Here is a 19,353-nt window from a genome sequence, read left to right on the forward strand (position 1 = left end):
ATTGTTTTTACTATTTTAGTTACCAAACGAAGAGCATTTTTTTTCGCAAAGCCATTTGAATCAGCTTAACACTGGATCTCGAAGTTCATAGTCTGTGGCTAAAGTTAGCAGAGCTAGCACCCAAAGATTTCATCTCACAATGTATTCATCTGGTCACTGAAATTAATCATGTTCTAAATGAAGTGGAAATAAACATTTTCTGTCATAAAGAAAACCAAAGTTAATCTAGTAACGTCTCACTTAACCACGTTTGGACTATGCATAGGCTACTTGTATAAAGCTAAAGCTAAGTTCATTCTGCAGAAACTCAACAACTCTTACAGCTGACATCTTTAAATAAAAGTTTTTATCAAGATGTGAAAATATTACAGTTCAAAAAACACATTAGAAGACACAAGATGAGTTTAAAATTATGATATGGTGCAAAAAAGGAAAAAAAAGGGTGCAGTATCAGAAATTTTGGGGGCAAGAAATATTGTTTCATACAACATTATTCAAAATGTTGCTTAAATGATGTGCAACTTCACATTATGGAGTATTACTGATTCGAAAAAAATAAATAAACAGACGGTGCATAGATAGCAAAGGAGAGGTGCTTGAAAGTCCTTATTCACTGAATGCTCGCCTCAGAAGCCAATCAGCGGACAGGGTTCAGTCATGTGACTCAGTGGAAACCAAAACACCACATAGTCGTACATGGAGGAAACATGCAGGAGTCTCCCGTCTCAGCAGATTATTTATTGGCTAATGGTTTGGAGCTAATGTTTCATCTTCACAGAGAAGATGTTGGGAAATTTTTCTTGTGGTGGTTTTTCCAGCTCTCTGTCCGCTATACGGAATGATCCTGTCTGTGTGTGTGTGAATGCATGTGTGTGGAGCAGAACTTCACCATGCATGAAACAGCACAAGGAGAAATGTGAATGTGGCGATGTAAAAATGACAACCTGTAATGTAAATCAGATAAATAACATAATGTTATTTACTCAGTTAAAAAAATAAATACACAAGGTATAGACCTGATTTATGAGATCGGTAACTCTTAATCACTTCTGCTGTGATCTGGCACTGTATGGAAAATAAGGTTAGCTTGACTCCATTTCATGAGGGGAAACACTGTTTAAGTTCCCATAGAATATTGTTGGGCAATGTTTTACAGAGCTGTATGAAGGAATTTAAAAATATCCATAGTTGCCCTCTTAGCAAGAAAATAGTTTCGCAGTATTTTTTTTTCAATATTGTTGGAATATCATCACCTGAAAATCTGAAATAATAATAATCTAGATATATTTATTTTCCCTTATTCCCCACCCCTATTTGCTGGTCAAAATAGTCTGAATTTGAGAAACAATCCAGATCCTGATCCTGACATAAAAACATCCTGATGTATTTTCCTTATATCGCCCCCTAATGGTGAACATTTTCCTTGGTCAGAAGCAGAGTTAGCTGCTATTTACGCAGCATGTAACACTGCAGAAAACTGACCACTGATCATCTAGTATTAAGAGACACCTGAGAGACAGGTGAGCTTTGATTTTATCAGTCTGTGATGTTAAAAAAAAAAGGTCACTTGATACCAGAAACCAGCCAGAAAGAAATGCAAAAATCTGACAAACTCTGTGCTACAGGATGCCATCTGTGCTTGTTTACATCTTGATAGTAGAGGATCAAAGCTTCAGCCTTAGCTGGTAACAGGAGATATTTTGTGCATGCTCCAGTTAATCTCTCATATTTGCATCTTCAGTGTCCTTGTACTGGAAAACATCCAGCAAAACAAATAAGAGAAAAGTTGAGCTCAAGCTCTCACCAAGCCCCTGAACTTTTTTTTTCAGCCGTTCAAGCAGGACTGTAAAATATTGGGGATGTGATGAAGGGTGAAAAGGACGAGGGGTTGGGGAGGGAGAGACTTGGGGCAGAGCAGTGAAGGCAAAACAACAACTCAGTGACAGACTATCAAGAGGAAACCTCGTGCCGAGGACTGACAACTCGATGATGTCTCAGAGGGAGATTATCTGGGTGGTGTCAATCATCCCAGCAGAACCCTTTAGCGCTCTCGGTTTGAGCTCTTCCTCTGCTCTCTGGAGGATTGACCATGCATGTCAGTCAAGGGCCAGACCAATGGTTCTTTGAAGGGTGGAGGTCATGGAGAAGAGGGGGAGGCTCTTTGTCTGGGGCCAGACACAACCCTGAAAAATGGATGGGTGATGGGGCAGAGCTTTTGTCTGGGTCCGCGGCCTCTTTTGAACCTCATCAAGCCACTCTGAACCCATCATAATACGCCTGACAGGCCCCTCGGTGCTTCGGCTTTTCAGCTTCACTTACAAAAGCCGTGAGAGGTGGGATTGAAGACGGGAATACCTAAAAGCTTTGTGCTGGCTCTGTATCTCCAGGGTGATCATGTGACTTTGTGATTCATGACTCTTAACTCCTGAAAATCAAAAAAAGAGCAGCAAGTTAGCGGCTGGAGCTCATTTTGGTGTCGTTTAAGCTCTATTTCAGTGGGGGAAAAAAACACCCTTTCAAGAGAAAAAAACCTACTGGATTTTTTTTCAGCACAGTAATTGCTGGAGACCTTTTCTCTTCATTTTTTGACACACCTTATTGTAACATCACGACAAACCCCCGAGGCGCTCCGCTATCCTGTTTCGCCTTTTGTAGGCAAAGTTGTGAAGGGCGTTTCCATTTCTTTTCTTCTCCTATCAAAAACTATATCCAGAGTTTCCTCATCTCTTTTCACTCTCAGGATGAGGTATTGACAAAGACATACCTGTGGAGACTTTTTTGTGGGTTGAAGTGAAGTTTAACCGCCTGAAAGCTTTTTCCCCTCTCAGTATTTAGCAAACAGTTTTCTTTCTCTTCCTCTCTGCAACTGTAAAGTGTGAAGAAACGCTGCACGTGGATGCAGTTTTCTTGCTTCTTTATCTGCAGCAAAAGAACTTCTTTTGACCTGAAACTTTCCCACGACAACATGAAGCCTTGTTTTCCAGCAAATTTCAAAACCGCATCAGGAGCCCAGATCTGTTTGTTGCTCCACCCAGATTGAAAGCAAACACCTGTTTGTTTAGCCCGAGGCTACAACAGGAAGTGGAGGAGCACAAACTGAGTCCAAACATCAAAAAACTGGGTTGTACACCTTTTCTCCCCCCTCCTCTCGTCTCCTCTTCTTCTCATGCGTGTCAAAGCCTAATGGCCCCTATTTGAAATAAGACTCTGAAGAAGCCATCTTTAGCCACTTTTGTAATTTACTGCCTGTTTTAATCGCCCCCTCAGGAGGCAGACGTGAATTACAACCATCATCATTAACTAAATATCCTCAGAGGAACACCCATCACATGTCTGACCTGCCAGCAGCTTTGATCAGTAAATGACGCCGTGTCCCTTTCTAACCTCTCTGCGAAAGCTCCGGTCCCCAAATAGTGTTTCATCTCCCTCTCTTAAACACACACACACACAGACAGACAGATACACACACGCATGCATGAGCACCTGCACACACCCTTTTAACAGAAGCATGGGAACATCATCCGCAGAGCTGAGGTGAACAGGCCAGCCGCATGACAGAGAAACACAATCAATCCTGCCCTGAGGTGTCAGTGTGTGTGCCTCTGTAGCTCTGCATGTGTGTGTGTGTGAAAGGGGAGGCAGAAGCTGAGAAGCAGACAGTGTCAGATTAGCTCAGGTGCCACAGCACAGATAAGAGCAGACTTCGATGGATGGAAATCCATTTGTTTAACCCGGCAGCACCGAGAAAAACTTCAATCCTCACGGAGATAAAAGTCCCTGCAAGTGTGTGAATATAAGAGTGTGTGTATGTGTTGTTGTAGTAGCTGCGTTCACATCGGTGTGCGTCAGAGATGCCTCTGAGCAGAGGAGCTTGTTGAAACACTCCCATACCCAGAGGTAGATCACAGAAGATGTTTGGACACTTAATTGGCACAATTACGCTGATTGACTCATTTCGCTCGCAGTGAGCCACACACTTTGGGTACAGAGCCAATTATAGCCACGTTGGGTTTGTGCCTTACAGGCTCCCTTGGTCCTGCTATGGAAGGCAGGAGCAGCTTACATCTGAGCACGCAGAAAAACAGCTGCTTGGGGCTGGCTGCTGTTCAAAAGGTTCCTGTAATAACCATTTTTCCATGTACCTTAATCGGGAAATTTACGAACATCTTAAAAATGCCTGGCACTGTGAAACGTCACATAAAATGTAAAAATAATCACATCAAAGTATGTGGAAATAACATGCTGCTAGGTGTTTTTATGAGCTCAGTCAGGTTTTGGAGGAACTTTGGCTAAATGAGTAGAAAAAGTTGAAAGCGTCCCTTCATTTAGCAGAATTAACAGAGAGGAGATGCTGGTTTAAAAGCTGTGCAGACAGGTTGCTGAGATTTAGATTTGAGGTCAACAACAGATCAGAGTCTGGCTATTTACTGCCTGGGAGAAGACTTTTTAATTGACTTGGATGATTTAGCATGCAAACTGCTGCCTGCTGCTGTGCTGCATGAATGCACGTATTGTCAAAGACTAGATTGTTGGGAGTGGGGCGATATGTATAGTCTACTGTTTATTGTTGTTCTCTCACGGTCTGCCTGACCTAAACCAGAGGTTGTAATATTACTGTGTCATGCTAGCTGGGAAACATGTCACTGCTTCAAGTTCTGATGTGCTCCACTTTCTATTTCTATCAGCATTCGACTCAAGAATGAGCAGGAGTTAAATGCTTTTAGAGAATGCTTTGCTCTTAAAACCGCCCTGAGGAGTTTTAACTGAAATTAACAGTTAAGCCAGAAATCCACCCGTGAAGCACCCGTGGTCTGACAGCACGTTGTGCTCCACAGGAGGTGTGTCAGGAGTGTAGAAAACCTGAGAACAGCCCGGAGCTGCTGGGCTCAGCACAGAGAGAAAAAGTTACAACAATACAACAACAAGTTACAGAGTCTGCTGTTGGTTTGCTGCTCATTTGGACATTATTCAGTAAGTTTACTAAATAATAAAGAGATTTTAAATGTCTTAATCATTCAGTAATAAAGAGATTAAGCTTACTTAGATTTTTCTTCTGATTATTTTATCTCATTTTAATTAAATCTAAAATTCATTTATGTATTTACTTATATATAAATTGAGTAACATATATTTTATTCATTTTATTTACTTTTATTTAATTTTATTTTATATTATGGAGTTTCATTCAATTTCATTTTAGTTTCCATCATTTTAATTTATTTAATTAGACTTTAATTTGTTTAATTTCTTATTTTATTTAAATTTTAATCATTTGATTTTTGTTTTTGTTTTAATTTATTTAAAATCCTATTTAGTACCTTTGAATTTTATTGAATTAAATTGAATTTAATTTTAACTTTTTCCTTCATTTATTTTATTCCATTTTAATGGTTTTATGTTATATTATTTCATTTCAATTTATTTCATTTTATACCTTTGAATTTCATGATTAATTCAATTTGAATTTTTTTCTTCATTTATTTTATTAGATTTTAATTATTTTATCTTATATTTTTCCATTTAAATTTATTTGAATGAAACCTTTGAATTTCAGGAAAAATTTAATTTTTTTTAAATTAAATTTCAATGATTTTATCTTTTATTATTTCATTTAAATTAATTTTTCTTTTAAACTTTTAGATTTCATGAATAATTAATTTTTTTTCTTTTTTTAAATTAAATATAATGATTTTATCTTAAATTATTTTATTTCATTTTTCTTTTAGAACCATTGAAATTCATGAATAATCTTATTCTAAATTTTTAACTTTTTTAAATTTTTATTTAATGTTATTTAATTTGATTTGATTATTTATTTTAACCTTCTTTCATCATACTGACATCAAGGTTTTCATCAGATTTCATTAAAAAAGATTCTTCTTGCATCTGTTTTATTTTCTTTACTCAGTTTTTTACTCGATTCTTGTTATGGTTAAGTGTTATTTTCCCTCTATGTTTATTTGGAAAGCACTCTTAGCTGTAACATATGAAAGGTATTATATAAATAAAGATGAGTTTCAGTTTGGTGCTTTTACCATTTCAGAGTGTGTGCTGCAGCTAAAAGGTTTAGAGTGACGGTTGAAACACGGTGACAACCCGAGGCAAATGATTTCTCTGCATCAGCGTTGGAACCGTTCAACTGTTGGTTGTAGCATAAAACCACATAACTGTATTCTTCCAGGAGATTCTTTGCTCAGTAACACTAACCAGACATTTTAGAAAACAAATACTGAACAGGAATACAAAACATGACACAAACATCTCTTTCACAACCACTGAAGACTTGAAATCTAAAGACTGATGGCTGCGAACCCCGAGGGGAAAAACTGAAGTGTGGTTAAAGAACAGCTTGTTGTGATTCCACAGAACTCACTCTCACTCACACACCGGGACTGTAATAACACTCCTTCATACACTCCTTCCTGTCGCAGACAACTTTCCTGCTGTTTGCCTGATCCCAGATTTGCACCTGACGTTGGGGAAGATGCAACTGCAATCAACTGCAGGAGCACTATTCACGCTGGCATTTCCATTATCTCATCTACATTAAGGGAGAGCATTACAGGCCATAGCAGAGTCTCATAAATTGTACACTGCACATACACACCTGCATATAAATAGCTCAGAAATGGCTCACAAAGCTATTGAACCACCCACTGAACCGCCATGCACTTCACACCCTCGTGCTAATGCGCTGGAGGGGAAAGGGTCTAATATCATCCTGTAGGAACAGTCGATTGAAGGGAACAATAAAGGAAAACATAAATCAGGGCATTGATTTGTGAGGAGTTCATTATATGGGAGTATTTTAGAAAAGTCAAAGAAGTCCTACAGGAGTGAAAAAGTGTCTTCTTTGGGTGCAACACTGCCAAAAGACTGCAGAGCTAGATACCAGACGTAAGAGGAGCTGATCTGAATTCTGTTATGTGATATTCACGCTGAAAATGAGTCCCTCTAAGTCTCAGCTTAGACACGAGAGCTGTTGTCCTTTTCCTGAGGCTTTGTGCTTCTTTCTTTGCAGGGGAACAATGTGACATTTCCCCTCTGCCCAGTTTTTCCCCTGTTTTCACTGGAGTATTTTATAGCAGGCAATAAAGATGAAATGTGGGGGCTGTTAGGGCTCTTTCTGCAGCACCACTCTGATGCCCTCTGGACTAAATCACAACCGGGAAAACACAAGCGACGGGACGAGGAGTGAGTGCGTAATCCTCTGCCTCTCAACATCTGATATGTGCTTAAAGACACGTGGTAAAGTTGAGACATGCAGTGATTTCCAGTTTTGCATTATCCACCTGTGTCCTGGCCTCAGCTCTTGTCTCGTAAAACCACGTTTCGCCTCAGGGTCAGACATGCCAAAAAACTGCCCTGGCTCTCCTCTTAAACCCCTCCCTCTGCTGCCTCCTCCTCTTGTCAGAGAATTACCACCTATTGTGAAGTTTTAGCCCGAAACTTCTGCAAAAATTGAAGCCTGGGATTAGGGACGGACAAGCTGAGGAGATGAGAGGACGACTGAAAAGTAGAGGCGGTTAGAAAATGTGGGAGGCAGGATTTGAATTGCAAGATGCAAATCCTGTAAATAGAGATATTTGCAATCCAAATGGAGCGACACAGCAAGCCAACTTTCTGTGATCAAACAAATCGAGCACTACGCACTTTTCTTCGCAGAGGGATAACCCTTTTTCCCCTGCAGGCATGTGCATGTTCACACACATGGTTGGACACATGCTCCAATACGTGACCCTGTGCAGACATGCCATAAATACCATTCCTCATCTTCTCACAATGAAGTGGCCACTTTTGTCCTCATAGCACTGCTGATGGGTGACTCCGTACAACGAGAGCGTCTGACGGAAAGACTGAGAGTGGCTGCAGCGACAGAAATCCCTCTGTCAGACGGAAACAAAGCTACGAGCTGTCAGTGAGCTTGGAAAGCTGCTAACTGCATCTGTGGCCAAGAAAACAGCCAAATCCAAACACTGGAGACGTCTACTTTGAACCGCTTGTTGAACACAAGACATTCCTAATGTGCAGGGAAAGCCTCTCTCGATCATCTGCCTGTATCCTCCTCGTAAATCTTCCGAATTCCCATCCAGTTCGAGTAAAAACAAATCAGCCCAGTGCCACTTCAAAGCATTTCTGTGTTATGAGTTTACAACCATGACACAGGGAAATGTTTCGGAGGCTTTGGCTTCAGGAGGACAAGGAGGAGGAAGAGGAGAGGAGGGTTTCTGTTTCGTATGGATTGGTGAACCGGCCTAAGCCACTATTCTGACTTCTATGAGATTTCAAAGGATCAAAAGAGTGCGGCTTCCTGCAGGTGAGCAAGCTGGACATTTGTGCAAACAACCCTGAGGATCATGTTTGGACACAAAGGGTTTTCCAGACACCTACCGTGTCCCCTCACACCCGAGGGATGTGGAGAGGAGCTCTGCTAAAACAAGCGTGTTGGCATCTTTGACAATCACATGTTTGCTTCAGGTACCACTGCAAAAAGAAGAAATCTTATCAAGTGTTTTTGTCTTATTCTAAGTAAAAACTGTCTTGTTATACTTGATATTAAGGCTGCAATGGCAAATGGATAAGAATCGATTAGTTAAAGTGTCAACAATGTTTTTCCATAATCGATGTCTTCTTCTTTTTGTTGGATAATTTAGAGGTTGGGAGCGAGCTGAAGGTGCATTTCTGCCACCTACTGGACTGGAGTGTAGATTACTTGGGCTGCGGGGCTGTATGCGTCACATGCCAACAGATCAGCACGGTGAAGGAGAAGCCGAGCCAGAGAAAGCCACTCGTAAAAAAAAAATCCAAAGTTTGGGAGAATTTCACGCTGAGTAAAAGCACACAGCGTGTTAATTGACAAAAATGACCTCAGATGGCACTGCAGTACGATTGCAATGATCCAGCACTTAAAACGCAAAAATGTTGGGCTTATCGATGACGAGCCAGGGAGCTTAACAGCGAGGCGAGGAGCTACAAAATCCCACATACACTACTTTTATTTGTTGTGAAATGCATGGTTTGTCTTTTAGGACTCGTTTAGTCTTTTTACTAAATTGTCATGCTGTTTGAAAAACACAGGGAGTTCATTAAACCAACGTTAGCATTAGCGTTAGCTGCTACAGACAGTGGTAGGGCAGAGGGGGTGTACTGTTTGACCTGCAGATGAAAAGATTGAGGACACATTTTTATTTATTTGCTTTTTTGGCTCACTAAAGTTCTTAATCTGAAGACATAACAATATATTTGTTTTAATTCTGCCCACGATACATTTATATCACTTTTTATACTTTATAAATTTAGCATTTGGTCAGTTTAGTTATGTTCAAATATGTTGTTTCTTTGTATATATATTATTTAGCAAACAATAGTCATCAACTAAAATAACAACGCATGTTTGGTTTTGCCAATTTTACTATGCATTCTCATCCTTTTTTTTTTTCTTTCTGATTCGATTAATCATAAATTGAATCGTCAGAGTAATCGATTACTAAAATAATCAGTAGTTACAGCCCTACTTGATATTAGCCACATTCAATGGGTCAGTCCAGTAAAATGTCTTGTTTTAATGTTTTTGAAGACAAAAATGAGGTCTAAATTGCTTGTAACAGGTATATAAATCTGCCGATTGAACAGAAAATTTGCTTGAAAATTTGCTTAAAACTAGAATTGTGTCTTGATACAAGAAACTAGTGTCCTGTTTCACTGGAAGATTTACTTTTACAATCTCGTTTTTGTCTTTAAATAACTTGAAATAAGAGATTTTTTTTTTGAATGTTGCTCATATTATGTTTAAACAGACATTTTCTACTGGAAATAAGGCAAAAACACTTGATAAGATTTCAGTTTTTCCAGTGATAAATATTCAGAGTTGAATGTCTGAGCAGGTCCCCTGAGTACAGACCCTCAGCTACCTGGTTTTAAATCATTAATGGAGTCGAATGCTTTGTCTGCAAAGTTCAAAGCAACCATCAAAACACAGTCAAACATCAGAACATCCCAGAAAGATGAGCTTCAAAGGTGCCAGTCAAAGCACTTTTACATCAATTAACAGTAACTTCCATACATGATATCAACTGAAAGACCAGCTGCCAACTAAGCCACCGCTGATTGAATCATTCAGTTTCCACTATAAGGTGTGTTTAGTTAGCTTTGAGTGGACCTCTGTTTCCCACCTTTGTGCTGAGATAAGTTATTCTGCTCACAGTATCTCCATATTGCACACAGACGTGAGTGGTACCAATCTACTCATCAAGCTCATGGCTTAAGAACATGAAGTTTTCCCAAAATGTCGAAATATATTTATAAAATCACACAATAAATCACAGAGATCATGAAATGATTACTAGAATATGGAAGAAAAACACATTTCAGTCTTGAAACTTGTGTTTTTCATCAAATATTTTAGTGTTTTCTCACATATGTGATTCTTTTCTTGTGAAACACTGGATGATTTAAAACGGATCATCAAGTGTTCGTGAGATCATGTGTCTTCATGTCCTGAGGCAAGTTTCTGAGACAAACAGCTCCAGAATGTTGAGACACAGGGGGAAGAAACGCTAAAAATGTCTTTGTAGTGATTGTGTACGGGTGATTTTTAGATATTCAAAGAGGTGGTGTCATTCCTCTTCATATTTTAGATGAAAACATCACGTTCAAATGTTGGATGTCAACACTTAGCATGTACAGTGTTTGAGATTGTGGAGTGGTTTGTTGGCGTACTCCCTCTGAGCAGCTTTTTCAAAACAAATGACCATGACACACCATTTGTCCTGCAAACACATGGCAACAGTAGTGGAAGCGCCTCGAAAACAGAATTTTCCCTCTTTGTTTTTTTTTTAGCATGGTGATTCTCTTATTCTTCACATTTCAAGTTTTATTGGTCGGATTCAGGAAACAAATGATGGCTTTTAAAAATTTGTCATTTCAAAACATGGCAACAGAGGAGGAGGCTTCCGGAGAACAGAAACATTGCACCTGTGCTTTGTCACTGGGGTTTTCCTGTTCTTCAGGGTAAGCCTGATGAAAGCCACAGGCTGAAACATGTAGGATATTAGGTTGTTCTCCATTTTTCAAGTGTTAATAAAGTTTTGGCCCTTTCATATTTTATCATTTAAAATTTGAAACATGGCAACAGTGGGGGAGGCTGCTAGAGAACTAACCAGTCCAACTACTTTTCTTTGCTTATTGTGATTTTTGATTTTTTTTCCTTTTCCAAACTTGTCAGGTCAGATTCAGGGTCCAAAATATATGACCACATTTTATGACCAACATTTTATTTTTTTTCTATTTTAAATTGCAGCAACAGTGAAGGAGGCTTCTGGAGTGCATAAAACCTCTTGCTCTGTTTTATTTTTTGTAGCTGGGATTTTTCTTGATCATCCTTTTCCAACCCTTTTCAGTTCAGATACAGGGTCCGTCTGTGTATGACCAAAGTGTATATAGTTTGTTACCTCAAAATATGGCAACAGTGGAGGAGGCTTCAAGTGAACTGGAACATCACATCTTTTATTTACTTATTTATCTCATTAGTTATTTGTCCCTGGGGATTTACAAATTCAGCCTATTTCAAAGTTTACGGGTATGATTTATAGTCCAAAACAAACATTTTATCATTTGTCACTCTAGGCATGGCAACAGTGGAGGAGGCTCCTGGAGAATAGAAACCTCTTTTTCTTTTCTTCGTTACAACAGATCTTCTTATTCTTCCTTTTCTAAATTTTCAGTTCAGTTTCAGGACCAAATAACAAATTATCATATTGTTTAATTTGTCATTTCCAAACAAGGCAACAGTGGAGGAGGCTCCCAGAGAATAGAAACATCTTTTTCTTTTCTTAGTTGCAACAGATTTCCGTTTTCTTCCTTTGCCATAATGTCAGTTCAGATTCGGGACCAAAAAACAAATTAACATATTGTTTAATTAGTCATTTTAAAAACATGGCAACAGTGGAGGAGGCTCCTAAAGAGAAGTGTGCATGATTGTAGGGACACAGTGCTAAAATGAGGCTATTCAAAGACACCAGCCTAGGAAAGGTGAAGATTTTTCTGAGCTGTAATCATCTAAAGCTCCTACAGAGGTATCAGGCGGAGAGTACAAAGCCTGAAAATGAGGATTATACCCCCTCTTTAAGGCCTGCTGTGCTTCATTCATCTCATGAAGAATTGGATGCATCAGGGACATTGTCGGCAGTGCAAAGTGCATTGATGAGCTGGAGGGCTAGAAAGTGTTTGAAATTAGCAGTTTGTTTAGTTTAAGCTGGAAAAGGTTGGGCCTGCTTTGCATCGTGGGGTCGAAGGTCAGAAAGATTTTAGACCTCTGCATTCGAAGGTAGTTATTGTTTATTCAGTATGCCTTGATGAAGCACAAACAAACCTGCCTTCAATGTTATAGATTATTTTTCAATATTTTTTAGTGTTTGTTCAAAATAAACCTCTTCTATGTGGTTTATCCTGATAAAGGAAAGGGACTCACCTGCAGTAGTTGTGTCTTCCCAAACCCCCCTCTCCGTTGGGATACTTGAGGGTGTTGTAAGGATGCTGAAAGGTCTCATTCCAGAAGAGGCAGGGTCTACCTCCATGCAGACTGGTCTGGTTCTGGAAGCCCCTGTAGTCCTCACCGTTTGCAGTGTAACACTCTGAAAAGGAAATAAGATAAAGTTTTAGAAGATCTGTGTGTCTGAATGACTGGAACCAGACGCCCACTGAGGTGGAAATCAAAAGCTTGAGGAGAACTTTTTAACACGCATGTGAGAAGCAGCCACACATGTGACCTGCTTTATGAGGAATCTGGATTCAGTGAAACACTCTTGTGCTATTAAAATGTTGTAATGTGTTTGGAATGACCGTAGAAGTTTGGTGTAATTGCGTTTGTAGCCCAAGCTCTGTTCATTTCAGCTCTAGCCAAGCGTGTTAGAGTGAGATCAATCACTGTATTGTTTCAATTAATGTCAATGCAGGAGCGCTCTGAAAAAATTGCCCCGCAGATATACAACAAAAGCAAACATGGCTTGAATTTCCAGGAAGTGTATGACAACCATATGGCAGAGTGAGAGGGAGGGAGTGAGAAAGAAAGACAGACGAGTTCCCAAGGCAAAACAATGGCGAGTGGAAGGCTTTTTCTTCCCTGAGAGAGAAGTCAAATAAACGATGGCTGATGGGAGCATGATGAGCCCTCACCGCTCATCATTTGGAGCCTCGGGGGGCTCCTGTCAAGGGAGGTTTCACAGCTTCCAGTGAATTCTTCATATGATTGCATTAGTATGGAAAATATCAATTTATTATGTGACTGTTATGATTACTCATTCTGCAGGTGTTCGTTATTACGGCGACTGTCAAAGGAGCAGGAAACATTTTTACTGTAACCCACAAAGACTAAAAACAGGTTCCTCAACATGTCAGTACAGTTCAGCTCTAGCATCATGACTTTTAAGATGTATTACTTACTCTCAGGGCATTTTTTGACACTTTTGATTTGGCAAACTTTGGGCCAAACATTCGTTATTAACTGAAAAACACTTTTTTGGAATCTCTACACAAAACATTCCAGCATGTTCAAGAAATGTTCCCGTTAAACAACCACAACAGCAGGAAGCATAATACAAACAACTGAGAGCTTAAAGAGGGGATATTGAGGTTTTTTTTAGGCTTCATACTGTCCTTCTTGTAACCTGCTGTAGCTCTACACGATTCAAAATTTAAATAAATCTCTATTTTTTCCCCACTGGTGTTTCAGAAAACCCTTAAATCAGCCTCTGTCAGAAATGCCTATTTTTTGTTGCTGTCTCTTTAAGGCTCCTCGCTCCACAAACCCCCTTCTTTCTGATTGGCTAGTCTTATGGAAGCAGAGCTATGGGCAGACCTTTGTGTTTTCCCCCTCCAAAATATCATGACACAGTCAGGAACTCTTTCTGTGATGGCCTCAACATTTCGACAAGTCTCATAAAGATCTCATGCTATGCTACTTTTAGAACGGAGCATTTTGATCAGTTTACAGACAGATTCAGGGATTTCTGCAACAGATAAATATGAAGTGGTGTGAAAACTTGCACACGTGTAGTATGAACATCCAGCATTGTTATTACCTGTTTGAAATGGAAAAGCAAAATACCCCCTCTTTAAACTTTGCGCACTTACTCAGGATCCTGACTTAAGCTCAACCTGACTTCTTGTGGACAGTTTTTGGATAAAGTCGGAAAATTTTAGGAGAGCATTACGAGTATGTTTTTTGTTTGTTTGTTTGTTTTTTTTTTATCAGGGAGGCTTTCTCTGTCAAACCCTCACTCTATTGTCTCATTAATCAATTTTCAGGTCAGTTTCATTACTATTATTGTGTACTTGGTTGTGTTGACTTTGGCGCCCTCTGTGGTCAAAGTTTTACCCTGAAGTTCTTTGCTTAAATTGTGATGTACCCGTGGAAGTTATTGTTTCCCGGCAAGAAAAATAACAATCGACCCAGGAGTCTCCTACAAGTGTCTTGAGAGCTACTGGTAACTCACAGGCCCTCAATACACTGCAAAAAAATGAAATCTTATCAAGTGTTTTTGTCCTATTTTCAGGAGAAAATGTCTTTTTTAAACTAAACATGAGCCAAATATACCTGAGCGCTCCAGTAAAAATGTCTTGTTTTAAGTTATTTAAAGACATAAATGAGGTCTGAATTACTTGTAGCAACTTTAAAAAAAATCTGCCAATTTTAACTTGTTACAAGCAATTCAGACCTATTTTTTGTCTTTAAATAACTTGAAACAAGACATTTTTCTGGAATGATAAGTTAAATGTGGCACATATCAAGCATATCAAGACAACTTTTACTTAAAGTAAGACAAAAACACTTGATAAGATTTCTGATTTTGCAGCTAAAGAAGCTCACCAAGCAAATGGAAAAAGTAAAAATAATAAAAAAAAGAATAAGGAAGAAAATACAAAGAATTAATGCAAACTCTACACTTAATCGAATCTCCCAAAAAAAACTGACAAACAAACAGAAAAAAATTAGAAAGTATTGGTGAACAGCATGAAGTGTCAAACATTATATTAAAGGTACAAAGGTACTAATCATTTGTTGTTTTACAGAAAAATTAAGGGCTTTATTCAACCTGTGGTCTGAAACCCTCACATTGACTTCAGGAGTCTAGAAATAGAACAGAAACTGTCTGTATTTTGCCAATGATGCGTTTAAAAATGAAATGGTAATATCCACTGTACTTGCACTACCATCGAGCCATGGTCACGTTTCTTTCCTAGGTCACATCGAGGTACCAGGATCCGTTTTGATCTGTTTCACAACCAGTCAAAAACTAATCACTGAGGCTTTAAGTTACAAAAGAACAGAATCATAAACTGAAAGACTCCAAATTTTGTGGAAACCAACAACTAACTCTTACGAAATCGACCTCTCTGCTTTTCAAAACGCCAACCCCAGGAGCCCAGAAGTATCACAACAGTCTCACATCATATCTGTCAATCATCATTTTTTAAGAAAAAAAGAAAACAATACTCGCTTGTTTGGCGTGCCTCCATGGGATCTTGTTGCTGTGTACGCGGTTAGCCAATGACCGGCCTCTTTCATCAAGTCAAGCAGTCTGGGCTGAGTATGAGCTAATGCATTGCAATATGACAGTCATTATACCCCTCAGCAAGCCAGCTGTGCTCCACAACTCTCAGTCATCCTCTGCAGAGCTCAGTGTTTCCAAACTCCCTCCCTATTCTCTCCTCTGTGCTCTCCTGCTCTTTCTTCTTCCCTGCTTTTGACTTCCCCCTTTCAACATGTACGCAGGCCAACTTTTTCTCCAGGGATCACTTAGCCTCACTAACTTTGGCTTCTGTAGTGTGATGCCAGGTCCGTCCTTAGATAGCAACCCTTAGATGCCGTTTCACAGGTTTGGAGGATCCACAAGGCATCGCCGAGGATTCAAAGGCTTTGAAAAGTTTATGAATGAAAAAACTGTTGGCCTAAAAACAAGAAATAAACGCTGTGAGAGTTTAATCTGCTCAGTAATTAGCTTTCCATACTTTGTACCATGCTTTGGGATATTTACAGCAGTTAGCTTGCATGCAAACAAGCATTCCAGGCCTCTTGCAGCCACCACAAAAGTACTTCTAGCACTTAATTTTAGAGTAAATCAGGGCCCCGGCTGTTCTTAGTGTCTCAGCCAAAGTTGCTTTTAATTAAAGTTGTTTGGACTGTGTTGTGCAGTCATGCTTATCAGCCATTCATCGTCAGGCTGACAGGAGTTCAACAGCAGCACGGAGCTGCAGGGTGTCGGGTTCCTGCAATTATGATGCCACTCTTTTGTCTGTAAATGGCTCCGCTCTCTCTTAGCAAATTAATACTGCCTCGGCATGCAGGGATATCAACCACGGGGCCGTAAATCTACCGGAGAGAGGCCGAGGCTGAGCACAACTCTATAAAATTAGAAAAGCAGCTTAATGGTCTTACAACAGGGGTCGTGCTCTTCCTACTCTGACGGAGAGGAAACCCCTCACCCAGAGGAGAGTTCATGATGAGCAAGTGGAAGGTCTCACTTGTTTCATGACGATGGTGAAGATCTAAACCACCAGAAGGCAACCTTTTCCATGACTCTACCACTTTTAAATACACTCATGCCTAAAGTGCCAAAACTTAGTTCTTTGATACAATCATCGACAGTCAGAGGGAAAGTCTCCTTGAATGGTGTCCTTGCTTAGCTATGCACTGAGAAATGGTATAACTTCCTCCCGTTGCCTGGTTTTTGACAGTTTAGAAAGTTTTGTATGTGTCGCCTTATTTCACATACTTTGCTAACACTATTTTTGTGTTTGGTCTTAAAAAGACGCTGCGCACTTGATATCCAACATACCACACTTTCACAGCAAGGGGTGCATATCGCTCAATCTTCGGCCATCTCTTGCAATAGATCCATACTCCCTTGTCCAACTATATTGGAAAGAATAACTGGAACTTGGTTTGTTTGCCTTGATAAATGGATGCGATTGTGAGCTAGCAGACCGACATCCCAAGAGATTTGCAGTGACGCACTGGCAACACACATTTGTGCACTTGTACTGTGCACGCTCAAAAACTCATCAAATTGGCACACACCTCAGGATTGGAAAAAAAATCGATATGATACCAAAATAGACCCCCAACATCCTATAATTTGCTCTCTGGCGCCACCTAGGTACACTAAAATGGCCCTAGCTGCCAGTGGGAATGTTGTACAGAGATCAAACCAACGTCTAAATGTTTGTCTTATTAAGACGCAAAAATCATACATTGACACACCTGACCTATCTTGAACAAGAAGCTGAAAATTTGCCTTTTAAAGTAAAATTTCACCAAATTTTTACCCTTTCTTCGAATTATCTCCTCTGAAACCATAAGTGGTATTAGCTTGAAAATCACTGAGGTGACAGACTGGGCCCTGCTCTACAAAAGTTCTTGAAGAAATTGACATTTCAGACTTGATTTTTCAAATGACAAGCCCTCAAAGTCGGTGAACCCTAAAGAAGCCCTCTCAGCTCCCTCCATTAGAATAAATAGTAGCAGAAGAAACAGCTCCACGCAAGCTGACAAATTTGGGCCTCTAGACAAAAAGGTACAAGTTGTACAGATTTAAAAATGACATGAATGGGTTCCTGACAAAATGTCCTACAAAAATATCATAATTTTACATGGATTTGGGTAAAATTACCTCATCTATGAGGAGTTGTTTGCAAAACTTTTGTGAACTTCACTCGATTCTGCAGCAGTTGCTGATGATGTAACACGCTCATTAGGAGTTCAGTGCAGCTGGTCATGTGATTTAATTTTATTTGTAAAATTGTTACGTGAGAGCATTCATAGTGTGCTCAATTTCTTTTTAAGTCACAATAGTTTTGTTATTCATTTATTCATTTTATCCTCTGCCTCATAGAAAATACTTTTTGCGTGCCAACATAAATAGCCCTACGTGCTAGCTATGGCACCCGTGCTCCAGGCTGCCTCCCCCTAATCTAAAACCTTGACAAAATTTGAGTCAACAGCAGAATAGTGAGGACTTGAATTGCAGGATGGGAAACCTTAACCCTGATATCCACATTTGCGTCAGCTGCTCTGGTATTGTTCAGAAATGTGATGGTGTTGGGATGTGTCTAGTACACAGTTGTAAACTCTCAGAAAACAGAGCTCAGCTGACAAGTTTTCATTTTTTTGGATGCTGGGAGCGACTGTAACAGAGCGACAGAGAGGGAAAACACTGCTATTGAGAGTTTGGCAGCGGCAGAAGCACAATCATGAGTCACTGCTCCCCAAAAGCAATCAGGACTGTTACTGCTCCAGTCAAAGAGGATAACATCAGGCAGGGACAGGGCAGCCGGCTGCATCCCCAATGAGCTCACGTCCTTCAAATATCTTCTCCCTTTCGGAAGAGCTGGTATCAAAATGACTGCTCTTGGCTGCATGCAGCGCAGCTCGACCCACTGTATCACACAAAAAAGAGCCAAATGACTTTGTAAATGTCTCCTCTCCTCCTTCGGGAAACTTTACTGGAGTTTCTGGATGAAGGAGAGCTTGTCTGCACATGGTTCGCTTGGAACGAGCTGCTGCTGCTGGCAATCAGTCCGCCCTGCTGCGGCCAAGTTGGCTTTCCAGGACGGGATGGTAAATATGGCAGCGTATTGCCAGCAGGAGGGAGACGAGGGGGGTGTTCCATGTGGTTTCAGGGCACCATTTGCTTGTGGTGGGAATGGGAAGTAGCAGATCTGCAAGGACTCAGAGATAAGTGAGACCATCGTAAAGATGAATGGTCCATTTAAGGGGCCTGCGGATGGCCACACATCTATCAGGCTTCGAGAAAAGGCCAATTTTAAATTGAAGTGGTGCAGATATGAGTGTTTTATCCTTCTCCTGCAGAAAATGAAGAGCTTTCCTGCTGATTGGACCATCACCACTTCTGGCTCATATGACACACACACACACACACTCATACACACGCCCAGCCCCACCGCCTCACACCCCTTCCCTTGTCACCAAGCAACTGTTGCGCTCTCGTCACATGGGTCTGCGCTTTCTTGTGGTTTCATCATGGGCCGTGATGGGAAACAGAACCACCGCCGCATGAAAGAAGGCAAGGGAGGGAGGAGGGGGAAAGCCTCCAATAAAACGCATGCACAAAATCTACAAATAGAAAAAGTCCGGGAAAGAGAAGAAGAAGACGAAGAAGAAGGGGACGCACCCTTGACCAAGCCCAGCGCTCACAGAATCCTGCACCACCCCAGCAACGAAAGAGGGAAAAACAGCAGAGGATCACCGAGGGAGAGCTAACCCCCCTGTTATTATATTTGTTGGGTTTTGCGGCTAATGACTTCCACATTGCAGCTTCACTTGAGAAAGGAAAG

At 40.2% G+C, this 19,353-nt stretch overlaps 1 protein-coding gene across 1 annotated transcript in view; it reads right to left on the reverse strand.

Annotated features, from left to right (window-relative positions):
* The window catches only part of kremen1 (kringle containing transmembrane protein 1), a 110,721-nt gene that overhangs the window by 59,167 nt on the left and 32,201 nt on the right, over positions 1-19,353 (reverse strand). Inside the window, exon 2 of the mRNA XM_074669437.1 lies at positions 12,470-12,632. Coding sequence (XP_074525538.1) covers positions 12,470-12,632 — 163 coding nt within the window. The remainder of the gene's footprint in view (positions 1-12,469; positions 12,633-19,353) is intronic.

This window comes from Halichoeres trimaculatus, unplaced genomic scaffold (assembly GCF_033239565.1).
Source record: "Halichoeres trimaculatus isolate MK-OKI-2021-1 unplaced genomic scaffold, fHalTri1.1 fHalTri1_scaffold_5, whole genome shotgun sequence".
Classification (NCBI taxonomy): domain Eukaryota; kingdom Metazoa; phylum Chordata; class Actinopteri; order Labriformes; family Labridae; genus Halichoeres; species Halichoeres trimaculatus.